The sequence below is a fragment of the Lipophrys pholis genome (assembly GCF_963383615.2).
Source record: "Lipophrys pholis genome assembly, chromosome: 9".
Taxonomy (NCBI): Eukaryota; Metazoa; Chordata; class Actinopteri; order Blenniiformes; family Blenniidae; genus Lipophrys; species Lipophrys pholis.
The window spans coordinates 14,770,407-14,790,003 of NC_137639.1; the positions used below are offsets into that span (position 1 = coordinate 14,770,407).

The 19,597-nt window shown below is 40.6% G+C and overlaps 1 protein-coding gene across 3 annotated transcripts in view; it reads right to left on the minus strand.

Annotated features, from left to right (window-relative positions):
- Positions 1–3,826: 3,826 nt before the first annotated feature.
- The window catches only part of trak1a (trafficking protein, kinesin binding 1a), a 33,466-nt gene continuing 17,695 nt past the window's right edge, over positions 3,827–19,597 (minus strand). For all 3 annotated transcript variants that reach the window (XM_080471855.1, XM_080471854.1, XM_080471856.1), the window contains 14 exons: positions 15,953–16,029; positions 14,873–14,989; positions 14,398–14,498; positions 14,043–14,151; positions 13,565–13,643; positions 13,279–13,409; positions 13,115–13,189; positions 12,725–12,862; positions 12,529–12,605; positions 12,177–12,416; positions 11,010–11,329; positions 8,078–8,554; positions 6,749–6,851; positions 3,827–5,251 (listed from right to left, as the gene is read on the minus strand). In XM_080471855.1, the coding sequence (XP_080327981.1) occupies positions 4,183–5,251; positions 6,749–6,851; positions 8,078–8,554; positions 11,010–11,329; positions 12,177–12,416; positions 12,529–12,605; positions 12,725–12,862; positions 13,115–13,189; positions 13,279–13,409; positions 13,565–13,643; positions 14,043–14,151; positions 14,398–14,498; positions 14,873–14,989; positions 15,953–16,003 (3,087 nt within the window). In that variant the 5' untranslated portion in view covers positions 16,004–16,029 and the 3' untranslated portion in view covers positions 3,827–4,182. The remainder of the gene's footprint in view (positions 5,252–6,748; positions 6,852–8,077; positions 8,555–11,009; positions 11,330–12,176; positions 12,417–12,528; positions 12,606–12,724; positions 12,863–13,114; positions 13,190–13,278; positions 13,410–13,564; positions 13,644–14,042; positions 14,152–14,397; positions 14,499–14,872; positions 14,990–15,952; positions 16,030–19,597) is intronic.

The window sequence follows — 19,597 nt, forward strand, 5'->3', positions numbered from 1 at the left end:
TTCTTAACCTACACATACAATTATGAAAAGTTCTTGCTTTTAATGTCTTTTTTCTGCAAAAATATACTTTTTCCCCCACTACAGCTTTCTTTAGCAGCTTTACATCGCCGTTTTGACTCACAAAGTTTTACCAACTTGTTTTATATACCTCAAGTTAGAATTACTTATTCAGTTTCATGATAAAATGTGTTGTGGCTTTTTGGTCTGTGAAAATTCATATTATGAAGAGTTCTAGAGCTAAACAAAGACAATGAGTCCCCCAAAATTTGCAGTTTCAGTTGCATAGTTCAGGGGCCAGATACTACAGTGGCCAGGAGGTTCAATCCAACATTACAAAAACTGAAAACCGTTTTCAAAGCTTGAGAAAATATTGAATCTCTGTAAATTTGTCTCACAATTTTGTAATGTTGGTTTACACCTACCAGCCACCATAACATACAGCTAAATAATGAGAACATGTTTAATAAAAAATAATAATAAAAAATCTGTTTCAGTGCAAGGAAGAAAAAGGACATTCTGAAAATGTTTACATTTAATAGACTTTAACAGGAAAAGGTGTAATGTGAAATACAATCTACCACATTGGTTCTCTGCTGACGAGAGTTGGCAAAAACATGAGGCTTCCTTCGCTGAAAAATTAGCTGCAGCCTTCAGAACGCATGTTACCACAATCTCACCCTCATGGTGTGGTTTTGACTGGTGATTCTTTTTGCTGGCAAGAAGACAGCTGCTGCATTTTAATGGGCATTGCTGCCATCTGCTGTTCAGCTTTGGGTCCCAGGGTTACATTATATGCCCCCTTCACATGTTAGGATCAAGAGGATTTGTCATTAATACGATTCTGCTGATGTGTTTGTAATCTTTGCACTGTGCAAGGCCATTACACAGGCCAGACTGATACTCCTGCTGTACGTTTGACGTCCCTTCTAGATTGAATAAAATGTTGTTGAAGATGGATGAATGGATGGCAAACAACATTTATGTATATAGAGCTTTTTCCATCCAGATGTGAGGAAAACTGTTATTATTGTTTGTTAGAGGTTAGTGAAGAAGCATCTTTGTATCCTTCCTGTTCCTGGTTGTAATGTAATCATGACCAACATACTTGAACCTGATACATGATACAATCACATGTCTAACACATTGTTAAAAGTTGAGGGATGTTACATTTTGTTTGGTGAATTTTCCATCAGGATCAATATAACACCTGTCAGTACAGTTTTTTTGTGAAATAGAAGCATAAAACTCAAGTCTATTTGTATTCATTGTTTTATTGACAGTACCGTAGGTTCTGTAAAATAGAACTCGTCAGTCCCTGACCAGAGTCACCTCTTGCCCTCCTTATCCCACACAACTTAATTGCTGGTTTATATCTCTACAGTATTATTTAAAAAAAAAAGAAAGAACAAGAAGAAAGAAAAAGGGAAAGAAAAACAGTTAGCACGACTATCTGTGTTTCATACATATACAATGTAATAATATATATCTCTCAGACGTCAACACAAACTAAATTTATACAGATAAATGGCCTTACAGCAGGATCACTGTTTCAAATAACTTACATTCAGATGAAATAACACACAGAAAAAAAAAAAAACAAGCGCACACAGACACGCCATCTTTTTGTTTCTCTGGCCCTGTCACTTGGCATGGTTTGTAAATACTGTATCTTCTGCTATGTTCTGGCAAAATGTGCCAGTGCAATCAAGTAATGGCCTGCATCAATCAATTGTCCAAACTGAATCCAATGTAAATATTTCTAAGGAGCTCTAGTGCATTAAACATTAACATGTGCAGTTTGACAATTAACTAAAAGTCCTCCACTTAAACATGAATAAATATCATTCAGTTATGCTCTTGCTCCAAATTAGACAAATGTCTAAAAATATATATTTGATGATGATTCATCTCCCTCCTTTTTTTCAGATTAATGTCGTTGTCGACTGTTCACGTCAGTTCATTTCCAATGACCAAACTCAAAGTCAACACTGAACAGCTCTGAATTTATCAGTAGGTTAATTATATCCTTTGTTAGTTATTTATATTTTAAATGAACGCAAACTAAATGTACAAACATTGTGCAAGAGTGCTTTAAAAACAACAAACCCATCATATCAGTCTTTATAGTGGGACTGTTCTGTGCCCATCAACATTCATCAGTCTGGCTGAAACTCAACCAGTGACACCAAAACTTCCCTTCAGCATCAAACCATTACAGATTATAGCTTCTCCTTTTAAAACCAACATTTGAACATTTCAAGTCAGTTACACTCACAAAAGTCTCATTGCTTTATGTGTTTATATTGCTGCTTTCTGACTGTCACAATAAATTATACAGTGCATGCAGCTACTCTGTTATGGAGCTGTATTGTATGGGTTGTGGTGTGAATGGTCCCCCCAGTCTTCATCTGTGTAACTTTGGTTTTTTTAGTGAAAGCTCAGTGCTCATGACAGACTGTCTATCACAAGTCCATATCTTGCCTTAGGCACAGACCAAATCACCCTACATTCATCTTTGTCCTCACACTCCTCCCACAATGACTAGATCAGCAGTTCCCACCATTTTTAAATGGTATCCTCTAAAAAGAGGATTTCAAGAAGGGCTGTGGATCCCCTCTTTGATCTTTGAACTCTGAAAACATTACAGGAACGCCAAATGTTGACGGACAAACACATTCTCAGGAACATACAAAAAGCACTGACATTAAAAATAAAAGCAAACAGACATTTTACCAGATAAGCTCTAGTTTGAAATCAATGAAAAAAAGTATTGTGGTTTTCTTTGATATGGCCCAATCTAATTTCAGACAGCCCTCCCCATGGCAGAGACTATTGGACTAGATGAATATCAAAGAACAATGTAGAGGAACAAAATTGAAAAAGAAATTCTTGAAATTTGCAGTAACACTGTTTGAAAAGGTTTTGTTTACCTGGACCTTCTCCGTATCACCATTTATGAACAACACTTTTCCCGAAGAGTCTAAGATCAGGAGATGACGACAAGGACAACAAACAGTCGTCTATCATAATCATGTACAAGCAGGTTCTGATACGCAAGTTCATTCGCAGGATAATTCTCATTTACTCTGTCTACTGCACACGCATTCAACAGAAGGCAAACAAAATAAACTAGTAATCTAGTAAAATAAAGGCAAACCCCTAGTCCAATGAGTTACATTATGTATGTTTTAGGCACATAAGAACATTCAGTCACAGCAAGAGGAAACATTAAAGCCCCAATCTGGATTATGTCAAAGAGAACAAATTACAGAAGGAGAGGTGGGAATAATGGCTGCTACTATGAAATAAATCTCAAAAGAAGTGAGTACGGTTTGTGACTTTTCATTTACTCCAGTGCAATACAATGGACTCATTCATAATCAAGGTGATTTAAATGCTTTAATGGCCCAAATTGAAGACGGCAGTGTTTCTCAGTGATGAAGACCTTTTGGCCTCGCTTTGGTTGACGTTAGCATTCGTCTCTTTCATTTTATGGACTGACCTTGGACACAAGCAGATGGTTTGTGTTCACAAAACAATAAAAGACAAAGGAAATGGCAAAGATTTTTTCAAAGCCGAAAACTAAAATGTCTTGTTTGCACACCCAACAGTGTGACATTTCTTAAAGTTAAAATTAACATATATTGTAGTGAATGTGTAATTGTTTAGAGTTAGAATGGAGTTACTAAATAATGCAAAGAAATCAAATCTGCTATCCAGGTCATTACTTCAATATTTGAGACTGAAGGGTATGGGGTGGGGTGGGGTGGGGGGGGGGGGGGGGGTGCAGTGTGTACACCAGATCGGGCCTTTAATATTTTACCACATGACACAGTATATTGCATATACATTATGAATTTACATCAGACACAAAGGAAGGCAACATACTCCACCATCATTAGTCTGGCCCGACAGTACATAACACAGTGTAACAGTTTCAGCCTCTCTTGGTTTATTCTTGAACTTTTGAGTTGGCCTCATTGAACAGACTGAAAACACTTTAGAAGGATGAGGGATAAACCGTAGTCCCTTTGTCTCGTTTCATCTGGGTGGGCTTGGTAGCTGTATCGATACACTTCATTTGGTTTCATAGATATATTGTGTGTATAGTCATGTCTTGAGGAATTTGTTTGTAAAACAAGTCAGATTTTGTGTTTTCTTATGAGTTGTAATGCTGAACTACTATGTCCCATTCTCCTCATCGTTGTGTCTTGCCGAGTCCTGCCATTTATCTTTTGGCCGGGTGTGTCTCTGTATAATCGTGTGTGGTGTAATCGTTTCCAATGCATGTAGAGTCTGTGGTATGTGGATGGTCTTTGTAACCAGCGTGTTATTGGTCTGCGATTTGCCCGTTTCCTGTGTGTGCGCGGCCTGTTGTGTGTGTGAGGTTTGCATTGTGTGTGGTATGAGTATTTCTGTGCTGGGTGGGCCTCCGGGGTCTTTCATAGCCATACTGGCTCCCACCATGGCGGGATAACTTCGATTCCTTCTTAGTCCTGCATTGAGACCTGGCAGCCCCCCACCGAGAGAGGTGCTTCCTTGTCCAGAGGAGCCAAACGGGGCTAAGAGGGTGTTCCCAGTGGAAACCGATGCAGTAAAAGGGGAAAGGGTGCGGAAGCGTTTTAGTTTGTCCACGAGTCGCAGGTTTGTCATCTCAGTTTGGCTGTCGTCATCTGACTGCTCCCCTTGCTCTCGCTCCGCCTCGCTCAGCACCTCCCTCAGGATAGTACGGGCTGGTTTAGAGGCAAGGAAGGCATCGTAATACGGAGGGTCATCACTTGTGGGGCTGAACTGGAACACAGGGCGTGTAGTGACTGAAGAGGCAGATTTGGACCGAGGTGAGCTGGGTGGAGTCGAAGGCTGGAGGAGAAGGAGGCTGTCTGGCCGTTTGCTGGGCCGTCCAAGTTGGTTCTCCTCTGGTCTGTTGGTGCATGTTTGAGCCTGAACGCCTCCTGTGACTGCTGAAGCTCCACTAGCATCCAACCCTCGGTCCCAGCTGCAGGGGTCGTACACCGAGGCAGAAATCCCGCACTCTTGCAGGAGGCACACTAGGCCCAGAGAAGTGCTGGTGGTCTTGGTGGAGTCCCGAAGGTTGGTGGAGGACTCGGCTAGGGAGTGTGAGAGGGAGAGGCGGCGTGGAGTGCAGCAGGGGGTGTAGGAAGGAGTAGGCGGGGCTGAGAAGGGTATAGGGGAGGCTGCAAGTGTAGGTGTGCCGATGCAAGAAGTGCTCAGACCAGAAGCAAGAGCTGGGCTGGAGATGTAAGAATAAGAAAAGAATAAGAGAAGAAGGGAGATGCGGGGGAACAAAATGGGTGCAGAGATAAGAAGAACATCAGTCAATCAATACCAGGACTGTCGCAAAACAATATTACATGTTTAAATCCATGCAATCAAAATCAATTACAAAGAAGTCCACAATCACATTTTCAAGCCAATAGTGCACAAATGTGACAGACTGAAGAACAAAACAGGCAGCTTGTTAGGAGCACAGTCACTTTCACTGGCAGCCTGAGGATCATCTTGGCCAGGAAGAGTCAATATGATTTGCATTACTATAGTAATCAGGAAATATCTGGAGTCCAATGACCAAAGTATTGCAAGAGCAGCATGTTCAGCCGAGCAGCAGCTGCAGAAGCCCGGTGCATCCATAGAGGAAAGACTTGGTAAGCTGCTGTCATATTGTAAACGACAATAAATGTAATTTTCTCAGAGTAGTGCTGTATCAAAGTGTTTAAGTGACTGACGTGGTAAGTGTCATAGACACATTATGCACACAATTTCAGTAGCTAGATCTAGGAAACAGGTAGGCTTTTAAGTTGGTACTGGCACACTATAAATAAAATTTAATTGAAATATACAAAGAGGGTATCAAAGTCCTCTTTGATTCAAAACTGGTCTTCAGTGTTAATGTGCTAAATGCGTAAGCTGCTATTATGTGCTGTAGATAAATATTCAGTCAGTACGTGAACCTTTCTGCGTAGGTTATATTTCCAAGAGGTATAGGATAGTTAGTTTAAATCAGTGACAGGAATCGCAGTGGACAGACATTCAATTGTTAGAGGCACACACCAAGGATATAACAAGGAAACATTTGAGGCAACTCTGTGTTTAACTGGAGCCAACCATTTGGTATCATGGGAAACAATCTGGAGTTTAAGTGGTTTGGCAATGGCAACAGTTGCCTCAAATAGCTGCCTGCATGTCATTGCCCCAGTGTTTCCAGACAGGAGAGTTAGAGCTATGTTCTCATGTTATTCTGGTTGACACACACCCACAGTCCTTAGGAATGCACCGCCATGCATTTCCTCACCCATGTGCACACCAGCAGGTGCACTCAATGGGTCTGCTTTACTTCAGCCATGACAACCATATGATACAACTCCAGCTCTTCTTCGTCATCACATGACCTGTCGAGCCAATCACACAGCAGGGACATGGAGTTTGAGCTACGTCCTGTCACTTTTCAGTCTTTTACTGAGCGCACTCGTTTAGGATTTTCATATAAGCTCCCAAGTAAGTCTGGCAGTAACAGCTGCTACTTAATATATTTGTTATGATTGTAGTATCCTCCCAATATTGATCTCTTGACGATGTGCAGCATGAGAGGCTACCAACATGTGTTCATCACTTTTTCTACATCGTCAAATACTCACTCTGTAAACCAAGAAGACAAATATTGACTACAGATAAAGGAAAAAAAGTGATCTATGCATAGCTAGTTTGAGGGTTTGATGTTTCTGTTTTTTACCTTGAGGACACGGAGAGCAGCTGATCTGAAGGGTGGAGGATCCTGCAGGTGGTGAAGGTGTATGTGGAGCTGGTGTGCGACATACACTTCCCTGGGAAATAAACTAGGGGAGAGGAACACAGAACACAAAGAGGTGTTAAGGCAGACACAGTGTGTTCAAAACATCACATTGCAAAACATTTGTACATGAAGTAAAGGGGAAAAAAGCCATAATCAGTGTAAAAGCCCCAAGCAAAAGCACCAACTTGAATTAAACCCCAAATGTCTCTTATTTAAAGGTTGATTTAAGCTTTAAAAAAAATATTCTGAAACATTCAAATAACTTTTAAAGATTCAGCTGAAGTTAAAGCTGAAATCTGTCACTATGACTAATTACGGAATCACATTGTTTTACAATAGTATTTGGTCAATAATTTCCCCAAGGGAAAGAACGAGATATTATTCATATTAATTAGACACTGACATCTGTGTCATGATCTTAAGTTAACTGTAAAGCACCAAATAAGGGAGTAGTAAGAATATGTATGCAAAAGTCATTATAAACAGTGTGTAGCACAGCTCTGGTTGTTTCTGTATAAGCAAACTAGTTAAGTCCAACATAGTCCAATAATATTTCCACCAATAAAGTGTCTGCACAAGGTGACCTTAGCCCGAAGCTACACAGTCAATCCCAATATGACCCTGCTGCTGCTGTCAGGTGTTCACATGACTTGAGCAGCTGCACTAATAACACCTGATATAGACATGAGCATCAACTGGAACTCAGGAGATGTATGTGTACGCATGTTTCTGTGCTACAGTGTGTAAAATGTGGCAAAAAGCTTCCAGAAGTATTTAGCTTTTTCTTTTTTAACCATTATTGATGAACCATTAAAGAGCACAAGCTTTGCAGAAGTTTAGAAAAAAAAAAAAAGAGACAGATATGATTGCCTCATGTAGAGCAAAGTGTGGCAGCGGGCAGTGAAAGGAAGTTCAAATTTGGAAGCAAGACTAAGAAGACGCAAAATAAAATTGATTAAAGATTAGAAAAAGCTAAAATGAAATGAAAAAGTACTCTGTCTCCATGGACTTCGATGGCTGCATACACATGGACTGCTCCTGGGATGGATGGATGGGTGGGTGGGTGTGCAGGTTTGTACACATGATCATGCAGGATGGGATGACACATTCGGTGTCTGCAGTGTCCAGTGAATGCCTCCCCTAATCACTCCCCCCCACCCATAATTCTTCACTCTCCTCCCAAGTGGTCCCATGCTCCAGGGTTAAATAAATGCAGGTTTTGGGGTTGGATGCAGTGTTGTTGAGACCCCGGCTAAGAGGCTCCCTCACCAGGCATGTGGTCCACAGTGCCAGCCTGTAAGGCATCTAGCTCCTTGAAGTCCACATGGCCGTTCATCTCAGAAGACGGGGTTAGAGAAGAAGAAGGGGAAGAGCTAAAAAGAGGAAGGGGCGTGGTTGCAACATGTCCATCTTGTCTTTGAGTCACCCCTTTCGCCCCACACAAAGCTCCATTCAGTGCTTCCGACTGGCCGTTGTCATCAGTGCTGTCAGTTTTGAGGCAGCGGACGGAGGGAGTAGAGGTAGTGAGACGCAGATCCATGGGAGCAGAGCTCTCTTCTGACAGTCCGGTGAATGAGTCACACGACACTTCATCTTCCTCTGGCTGGTCCAGTTGCCAGCTGTCATCCTGCTCCTGATCATGCTCCAAAGTACGGAAGCCCTTTGTGACCACACCGGGCCGATGATCCAGCAGGGCACCCATGTGGGGCTGAGCCAACTGCTGCCAGGCATGGAGGGTTGCAGAGCCTGGTTAGAAAAGAGAAAAAAAAATCTCAGATTATATTTGGTTTGCATGTAATGACTACGGGAATGTCTCCTGTTTTTTTACACCAGGGTAGCACTTTTGCTATCAAATATATTATGAAATTAAATATTTCTCTTATCAAACTTAAGTTCTATAAATATGTAAGTTCAAAAGCACATGTACAGAAAGCCTGTATTCTTCAACTTTGCCTCTTTATAGCAGAGGTGGCAAACAAACTGCCTGGGAGACTGAGCCGGAATGGGCCCACGGGAAAATTACAAAGTAGATTCAATTAAAAAAAATAATTATTTGTCCACAGGAGTTTGTACCTTACATGAGCGGACATAATAAATCCTACTCCTTGCACGCTGAATGACATTGGCATGAAAGCCAGAATGTGATATTGTGAGAATATATATGCTAAATGAAAACCAACAAGCTCCCGTCAAAGTTAACGTGAATCACTGTGCGTTGATTTAAGGAAAATTAATCATAGGTGGTAAAAGTGCATCAAATATCAGCGTTTTCAGAATGCACCTGTATTTTTTGCTCCAAAGTGAAAAGATTTTTGAAGTTGACATTACTTCTAGATTATCATGCGATCATCTGACTGGTCTGCTATCTGGCCCAACCGGGATCAAATTCAGCTGTATGGAACCGTTGCACTAAAATGAGTAGACTCTGTAGTATTGTCTGCAGCATCCACTGCACTCAAGAAATACTACACTGCATGTGTTAAATTTACAAGATGAATTCATGTTTCATTACACAGACACGCACGCAAGCATGCACACATCCACACAGGCAACTTGATAGAGACGTGCACAATCCATGTCACTTCACCACAAACTCACAATGACAGGACAGACAGGTAAAGCACATTCTTGCACTATGACACCGTTTATAGTTTTTCTTCATGCATCACTCTCTCTCTCATACACACAAACCCGGCAAAGTGTGTTTGTGTCATTTCAAGTCTAATGATTGGTTGTTTTCCTGACACACACTGAAAGATGTCAGTCCAAAAACTCACAAAACTAACACAGAAGGAACAAAAGAGGGAAAAGGTGAGGAAATTAGTGTGATTTTATTCAATAAATCATCAGACAGAGAAAAACTGACAAGTTGAAAAGAAAAAGAAGTAAAGTGCAATGACAGAAAGGAACCAAACAGAAGGAAGGACAACAAAAGAGAAGTGAACGGGAAGGAAGAGACATAGAGTAGTGCAGGTTTATGGAGAAACTATCAATATGAATCTCTGCTGAGATTTAAGGGGAACAGCACAGTACAGAAACATGAATAACTTAACAATGATCGAAGATGGGAAATGAAATAGGATACGGGTATGGGGGGGGGCTGAAAATTATTTTTTAAAAACATATTTATACCATGACCAACCATCATTAGACTTGAAAATAAACATCTCCATGTGGTTTTTTTTTTGGTTTTTTTTAAATAAACAAAGCAAAATGATATCTCTACATTTCATTGGGTCTCGGTTTTGTCTCCTTCATTTTCTGACCTTTAGTCGTCAGCTGCATGGTGTGAAACTATCACATTTCCAAGTCCCACCATAAAAACGAGAGATATAATAAGATTGAACACTAGGTGGTGCTACTACAAAAGACATGAGGAGTAACGTTTTCCTCTACTGGTGGTCTATTTAAAAATGGATGAATGTCTGGCAAAGTAGTTTGTACTTTAACAGGTCTCAGCAACATCTACAGCAATGACAACATATTAACATTCTAACTCAATGATTAAAATAATTTGTAGGAAAATAAAGATTCTCTACTGAAACAATTAGACATTGTATTTTACAACATCTCATACTGACTCACTGCAAACACTGCTCACAAGTTGCAATGTGTTTGCAATTAATTTAACAGATGAATATAAGGCAAACTGCGATTTGTTAAACACCCTCACAACAGAGAACAGTACTTACAGAGATAATGTGTTGAAAACACCCAAAAAAGTTCTGCAGAGAGCAGAAAGTGTGCTTCTAGATTTCAAACCAGCAACGCGGTTGAGTGTGTCTGAAATAAAATGAATGCTGCAGATTTAAACTGCCTTCCTGTTGTTCCAACACCTCCAGCAGACCTGTGGATAAAGCCGGAGGAGTGCCTGTACTTGACACTCGACTCAACTCCAACAAACTGGAGCTCCTCCGCAGCTTGCTGGGATCCGTCAATGAGCTCAGAAAGATTTTAGACTGATCATAGTTTTGTAATATTACATACTGGCTTTGTGGCTGGTTCTGATTGTGGGCGACATTTTCAGAAACATTTAGAGGACTGTAATTGGAATTATGTGCCTGGGTCTCATTTTGATTTTGGCTTCTATTTAAAATGTCCTTTTCACTGCTGAAAACTTGATGAAAGTTGGGATTTCGATTCTCTTTTTCCTCATGTGAACATATAGCGGCTTTGTGGCTCTGAGAAGAAATATAATCACCTTCTAGTGGCTTTACAATCTGCAGCTTCTCCGGCAGGTAGGACCTCGCCGTGAAGGAGTATCCTGACCAGATGGATGGATGTGAGCACAGTGATAACAAACTCTCTGTTGGGGTTCCTGGGCCTCCACTGTTCTCCCCACCACTTTTCTCCTCCTCTTTGGCCAGGTAAGCCAGCTTCCTTTCTCGTTCCTCCTCGAAGAAGCGCTTCTCTGAGAGGTAGTTATCACGGCGGAGGGACAGGCGACGCAGGGCGGCCTCCAGGTCCCTGCTGCCGGGGGTCCCGGGGGTACCAGGCGGGCGCTTGTTCGAGTCTTCTGACCTGGAAGGTAAAGAGGGCTTTGAATTGAAACTTTCCAGTGGTGATGCAGTCCTCTCTCGCATGATGTCCACACTGAAACTGACCCATTAGGCCCATTCAGAAGCAGAGTCTGTGACACGTCTGCATTTATTACAATTCACATTAGTGGTTCCCTGCTGACAGAGGGTTGTGATGTAATGCGTTGATGTCAACGTTGTTGCTAACAAAGGTCACACATTTCCCACAACCCACCTAGTAATAGCCTTTACTTATATAGCACACTATACCACTTATGCAAACTCAATGAGCTGACAAGTTTATATACCCCATGTACTGCACACACACACACACACACACACACACACACACACACACACACACACACACACACACACACACACACACACACACACACACACACACACACACACACACACACACACACACACACACACACACACACACACACACACACACTGAGCAGCAGCTACTACAGGAGGGGTTCAAATCTGCCAGTGTAACATCCAACACTAACCACAGGAACACAAACAAGTACACTAGAAATACAGAGCGAGCAAGAACTGAACTCCAATAAGGGAATTATCAAATTGTATTAATAAAAAAAAAAAAACATTGCTAATTAAAGAAAAAAAACAAATGTTATTCCACTATGTAAAAAATGTCCATATAAGACTGCAAAGATTATTTTCTTTCAGAAGCTGGAACCAGGAAATAGCGTTATTTTCTCTTTAAAATAAAAAGAGTCTCTGTCGGCTCATCAATGATACCGATGCAGTTCAAACTAAATACTAGATCCTTAAAATAAAGTTCTGTGTCATTGGAGGTAAATGCCCGTAAATGCCCGTACCCATCATCAGGAGTCTCCAGAAGACTGCTCGTCCTGTTGTCTAGATAGATTCCACTTCCTGTCTCGCTACCATATATGGAGTTGCAGCGTGGCGTGCCCACCCTGCTGGAGCGCCCTGAGGTGAAGCATGAGGTCTGATTGGAGCCGGGGATGTTGAGAGGGGAGGGAGCGGCGGAGGAGCGCTGCTGGCGCATCAGATTCAAGTTTTTTACTGTCTGAAACACTCGCTTTGGATGAAGTCTGGAGAAACATGAGCACATGAATATGAGAATAACGACTTTATATACACCATGTTCTTGGAGGAAATCATCAAAAACCTGTTTTCTTTTCACGCTGGATAAACTGAATGTACCTCTGTTCTTCTACGTCTGGGTCATCCATCTGAAGTTCCTTCCTCATGGTGCCCTCTATCTCTGCAGCCAGAGAGTCCTGGAAAAGAAACCATTAAAACTGATCTGTGTATGCTCCAATACTGACTGACAATCTCATAATTTAACAACTTTACAATTAAGTTAAGTGACTGTGGTGGATCTCAGCCTTCGACTTACCATTGGGAACAGCCCCAGGGAATGGAAGCGCCTCTGTGTGTTGAGCGGGAACGTTTTATTTCTCAGGTTCTTCAGTTCCTCCTGAGCTTCATGAAGCATCTCCATACACTCTGCGTATTTATCCTGCAACTCCCGCAACTGAACAAGGACAAAGGAAGAGAAAATTCTATTTAACTGCAAAACAAATATGATACTTTAAACTAAGGAATTATCACAGTACCAAAGTTTTGAAAACTTAAGACATTTTTGCGACGTTTAATCTTTAAGACAATCAGTTGAACAGAGTTACTCCCGAGGTGTCTCCTGTGCCAACGTTATCAGTGGATGGGAATGATCTTTACACAGAGTACAGCCATGAGGTCACAGTTAGCTGGTTGTGGACCGTCTTACCTCAGCAGTGAGCTGGCGCTGGGCATCTTTGGCTGCACCTAAGTGCTGAGTCAGCTCCTCATTTTCCACAGCATACTGTCAAAACAAGGGACAAAATCAGACAGGCGGTGAGAAACATGCTGTGTACATTCAGCATGTAACAAACGATTTCTGTGGTTTCGTACAAGCTTGGCCTTCTTCTGGAGGTCGACGATCTGAGAGAGGAGGTGTGTGATCTCTTCCTGCTGTCTGGAGGTGTCCTCGGTCTTCCTGGCCAGCTCCTCTGCCAGAGAGGAAATCTGCACGTTGGCATCGCCTGGGAATAAGAACCAGTGTTCAGCAAAAAGGATTATTTATACAGCGGCTTTTTCTACACTGCGGTCCTGCAGAGGACTTTAGGAGACACTTTGTGTGAATTCAGCATCAAAGTAGTGGACGTCCCTGTACTAACAATCCGAACCAAATACTCACGTATTTCTTTGACACAGTCATTAACAAGTTGCTGCTCTTTCTCCTCGTAGGAGATCGTTTCGGTCTCCAGATGACTCGCCTGAAGGAAAATAAGTTGGATATTGGTTGTTGAAGATTGTGAAAAAAGGTTCAAAATGGTTTATAATACAATATATATTAAGGGACGATGTTTAAAACATATGACTAAACATATGACCGTCCAATTGGCTTTGAGATATTCACTGTACTGTCATTCTGTCAATGCAACACTACAGTATACAGCTGCTTAAACATAGTGAAAAATTAAGCATGTAGCATTTTGGGTGCAATATTTTTTCCCCCAAAATATATATTCTGCGTTCATACATGCAATATGTCTTTCTCTATAGGATCGCTATATATTAAACTATTGTAATAGTCGAGAAGATATTGTGACTTGAGATGTGGACTCTCACCAGCCCAAGTTAGTACAGATGATGGATTTATGGATGAATTGTACCTCTGATCGCAATGATTTGTTTTCTTCCTCCAGATCTTTGAGTTTCTTCTGCAAGGAGTCCAGAGGGAAAAATGTCGGCGTTGACACTGCCGGCTCACTGGGGCGTACACTGTAAACACATACACACACATGAGGGCCGAACTTAGTAAGAGCAAATAAAAGAACATATTAAAATGCAGTTTTTCCACTAATTAAATCCTGGCTAGAGGGACGATAAAAAGGCAGATTTCATTATCAGCTTCTGTTATGTGGAATTTTTAATCACGTGGTTCTGTTTAACATTTGGTTTTAATTTCTGCTGCTTGATTATACGAGGAAAAACCTTCCAATGGGAGATGAAGGCGAGGCGGCTTACGGTGTGGAGGTGGTTGACTCTCCCTCACTTTCCTCTGCAGCGCTGGTGTAAAACTGTAACAACTCATCTTTCATGGTCAGGTCATGACGCAGCTGAGAAACCTACATGTGGCGAGAAAAAAACCCTACTTTTTAGAGAGAAGACAGGCAAAGTTAAAGAAAAGAGCAAAGAAAATCTAAGCACTCCGTGGCATGATGACCTTTCATACAAGGTAGAGAGTCAAAACGTTCACATTTATAGATATTTTCTACTAAAGTTCTCATAAAGCACAATAAGCAACAGGAAGTAAGTGCAATGTACTTAAGTGCTGTACGGAGACATTTTGAGGTACTTCACCCTTTTGCCACTTTATACCTCCATTTCATTACATTTTAAAGAGAAATATTGCATTCCCACTTAACTACATTAATCTGAAAGTTTCCGTTGGTAGTTAGTTGTAAGGTATGGAAAAAGAGGTTTTGAATACTTCCTTTACCTCCTCCCGTATGTGCTCCACTTGCTCCTCCAGTAGCTCGTTCCTCTCGCTGAGAGCTTTGTTTTTCTTCAGCAGCGACTGTCCGATGCGAGCTGCCAACTCCAAGTCGCGCTCTTTCTGCACAGACACACTTTTGTTTAGTATATTAACAGAAATGGTTTGACAACAACAGATACCTTTAGATTGCCTTTGCTTCCTATCGTTGTGCGACAGCATGCACCCCCAGAATATCATGTGTGCACCAACACGGGCATGTTGAAGCAGAGTAAATCTACTTTTGTGCAAAAATGAAAAAAGAAACCTGAGGTGGGCTTTAAAGATACTGAGCTTTTCCTTCAAAACAGCATTGTGCAAGTTAGTAATTGTATGAAAGCTGCATGTGAAGATGCAGCAGGACAACTGAAAATGTTAAGAATGAATCAAATCAAATGAAGATGAATTTTTTTTTTATTACAAAAATCAAACAAAGACACCAATAAATTAATAAATAATCAATGATCAATAAAGATTATTTAAGAAGAAAGGAAATGATTTAAACAAGTACAGAAAGCCTGAGATGAAAGCCAAAGTCTTTTTACCACATTATAGGGTATTAACAAGAAAAGCAAATATATGACTTAGAAACTATCACTGCTCATTAACAGCACAACTTTTGAAGACAAAATTTCAACTAGAAAACTAAACAAAAACTTACAATCAAACCAACTGTTCTGTTTATAAAATACAATTTGATGTGGTTGATTTAAATCATACAAGTATAATTAGACAATAGTAGTGCATCACCAATCAGATGAAGTGACGGTCGTTCATTGATGGCGTCACCTCTATACGCTCTGTGTAGACTATAGTCTGTCTGTTTAGCTTCATGGCTCGTTTGACTCTCACTGTGTTTATCAGTGATCTGCTGTTGTGAAGTAGATTAATTGAGTTACTTGGATATGAGCATCGTATAATTTATTATGTTTTTGTGAAAGCAGATGATATAACCCACATAAAACAACCAGACGGTCGGTCCGAACACAGTGCAGTCATTGTGTTCATTCATTCATTCATTTATTACACTCCGGATCAAGATTTTACCTCTTCCAGCAGTCGAGTGACAGCGTCAATGTCACTGTAGGTCTTCGTCATCTGTCCCACTCTGTCAGCACACAACACTGCAGACGTAAGAAAAGACAAACATGAAGAGTCAGTGCTTTCACAAAAAGAAGACAGCAGGACTTTTATTAAAGCAGTTGCTTTGTTTATTTGAGTATATTAAATTGGTTCAACTTAACAGAAGTAGATCAAAGAGAGGAGATGTAGGTTGTCGTTAAAAAAAAAAAAGTTTATGTAGTCATCTGCCTGGTTCTTCATTTAATTTGGTTAAAACTATAAAGTTACGTATATTCTACACTAGTTTTATCTAAGTCAGGGTGTTGTGCAGGTGCAGCTGATCTCAGCTGAGTGGATGAGAGGTAGGATATACAACATGGTCCATCAAAGAGTGAACACAAAGGGAAAGAGTCCCACCTTTTTGGCAATTTAGACTCAATCAACCCAACAAGGATGTCATTGGACTATGTGGAAATAACCCCAAATAAAAGAAAACAAGAGCAGAAACATGCAGGAATAGGGAGGACAGGCCAACTCCACACAGAAAGATCCTGGCCTCAGAATCAAACCAAGATTATCTTACAGTGAGGTTTTAGTGTTAATATACCCTGGTTAAATAAACGCTGCAATGCACATTTCTGTAGTTATTTAGTTTGTGTTCTTGTAGAGATGCTAACTGATGTTGAACTCAAGTCATTCATTCCCTCTGAACCTGCCTGAATCTTTATTCTATTCAGATAACAACTGACCGACTTTATGTTTTTATCATTGCTTGTTTATTGACTTACAATGGCTAATTTAGTCACGGATTTATTCCATTATCTTATACTGTTATGACATTTGAACAACACTGAGTGTCATTGGAGGTTGTTTGTGCAGACTGAGTATAAAGTGGGATGTTGAGCAGTAACTGTCCAGGGAGTGGTGAAGTTGGCTGAGCTGCAATGTACAGACCGGTTGCACTGAATGTAAGGAAAGGTTGTTTTCAGTGTTTACCCTCAATACTGTTGATGTTGCACTAATCTGACCAAAATGAATTGTATAATGAACAGGTATTTGATTTCACATTACTCATTAACCATGAGTACATAACTTTTCCATCTGTTACCACCTTTTCTTTCCACTCTCCTGTACCAAGTTCATTATTGTTAATATCTTCCTAAGAAGTGCACACACCCAGAAACTCATTCACACCAATAATACTGATCCCTGCACTGCCCGGTTCCTTGGAAAAGAAGAGTCAATAAGTACAAACTAGGGTCAAAGTGACGGGCCGCACCCCAGCTCTGCTGATGTGTTACGAATTTGCTCTCGTCCTGCTTTGGTTTTAACGATTGCACATGAATTTAAAAAGCATGAAATGATCAATCCGTGCATGATTTTGCAGAATCAGAACACATAGAATTTATTTTCGCTAAAACGTCCTAAACGTACAGACATAGTACACACTCTGAGGACTCACAGGATGCAAAAGAGAGCCTGCTATGCAAACTACATGTTTTCATATTGCCATAGACGACAGACACCTCATCAGCCTGGGTGTGCTGATAGACGCCTCACCCAGGTTTGTGTTGGCTGAAGATATTTCTCATCATCATCATTCATTTTCAAATAGGCTTTCCTGTTGACTAACGTTGACTAAGCATTACATTGAGTGGATTCACAGAGGCTTCTTAATTAGTAAATAAAGGAATTATTACCTAGTATTTGTTTTTATCCAAGGGTTTCAGGGATGATCAGTGACTTTGGCTATTTCATCTCAATAAAGCAGTAACTGGGCAAATTACTGCCGTCTTTATTTAAAATGTTTGTTATTACAATTACAACTAGAGAGTTTACAGTCAGCGTCTCTGTTTGGCTGCACAGGCTCACTGGTGCCAACAAGCACAGCCTCACATACAGCTGCATCTTAAAAATCTATATCATTAATAAGGTAATTCTACTGTCAGTTATTTTTTTTACAATACTCTCAATATTTTAAGTGAGAAAATCTGTGACTCCAATTGAAAAGTTAAGGAAAATACCTCTGATCTTATTATATTTTGATATATTTTCATGACTTATGGGCTAAAATTATAACGAATCATGTGGAATGTTTGAAATTGAACTTGTCTATAATAATCCCAGTTTTTGAGATGCACATGAATTATTAAATGGTTCACTGTCTGAGCTTCGCTTGACAGCACGTTGCGATAGTTTAATGTCTCATTTGAAAATTCAGGGAACAAATGCATACAAATGTCCTACTCTGGTAACCACGGACGCCTGTATCTAACCAGGAAGCCTGCGTGAACACATGCACAGGCGCAAAAAACTGTGACACACCTGCTATCTGATGTTATGAGATTGTGCACATGACAGGAGAGGGTGCAGCTTGTGTTTCTGCAAAACATTGTCTGGGATGTCTATCGGAAGAAATGCTGCTTTATTTTCAGTCGAACAATCCAATCTAATCAAACTAAAATTAAAACAAATACAACTTGTGTTAGTGCAAGAAAAACATTAAACTATTTGTCAATTCATTTTGATTGGGGTTTGGTGGCCAGTTGGTGACACCTGAACTTGCCATAGGTGACAGTGTGCGTCTCTCTGTTTGTACTGCGATCAACCAGCGACGTGACCAGAGTATAGCCTGCCTTTGACAATTGTGAGCTGGGATTGGCTCCTGCAGCCTGCGGGTCAGAAATGGATGAAGCTGTATATAAGGTGAAAGGATGGAGAGGTACTGAAGGGGACAACACCCAGAAGAAACCATAAGTTGCCGGGATTATGTAAAAGCAGATGAAACTGAATACTGGAACTTGATCAGCTTGTTTTCTTGGTAACTTGAGACAGACACCCCTCACTCTCTCCCCCTCTACTCCACTTCATGGCAGTAGAACGACAGAGGAGGGCAAGAAGGGCATTCACCGGCTGGATAACAATGGCTGTAATGTTAAGACGTATACATGCTCTTTGTACAGCCTCCCGGAGCCGAAAGAAAATGTGTTTTTGAAATTTTTGGCAGATTTAATACTTATTTGGAGTCAGACATTCTAGCATCAGTGAAAATCCCAGGATGTTTCTTTAAAATAAAACAGTAATGAGCAGACGTAAAGTAAGACGGTTGTGGACGACACATTCACTATGTAGGACACAAGTCAACAGGCTGGGTCCCAGGAGAGTATATAAACTGAAGTATACGTAATCAACCACATAAGACCTTTCTGATTGAGTTTAACATGTCGATAAATCTCAGTTTCAACGCACTAGGACAGTTGTGATCCTGGTTTCTGTCGGTGTGGTATGCAGTAAGGGGACTGCCTAATCATTTTCATTGTTGGTGTCTGTCTCCCACCAACACAAGAAAGGACTCTCTGTTATTACCATCACTACCACAAACATAGCCTGTGTTGACCTGTTTGATGCCGTGCCAGTGTGCATCATTACATAACATTTCTTTATTGGATTATGGTCCTGCTAAAAAATATAATCAAGCCACAGAAAGATCAAACCTCCACAGTCCGAGATACAATATAAACATAACCGAAACATAAGAAGGCCATGAAGATGAGTAGTTAAGAAATACATTCCTTAACTACTTTTATCATTATCAGCTTTTATATTTTACTATTTTTCTGTCACTTAATT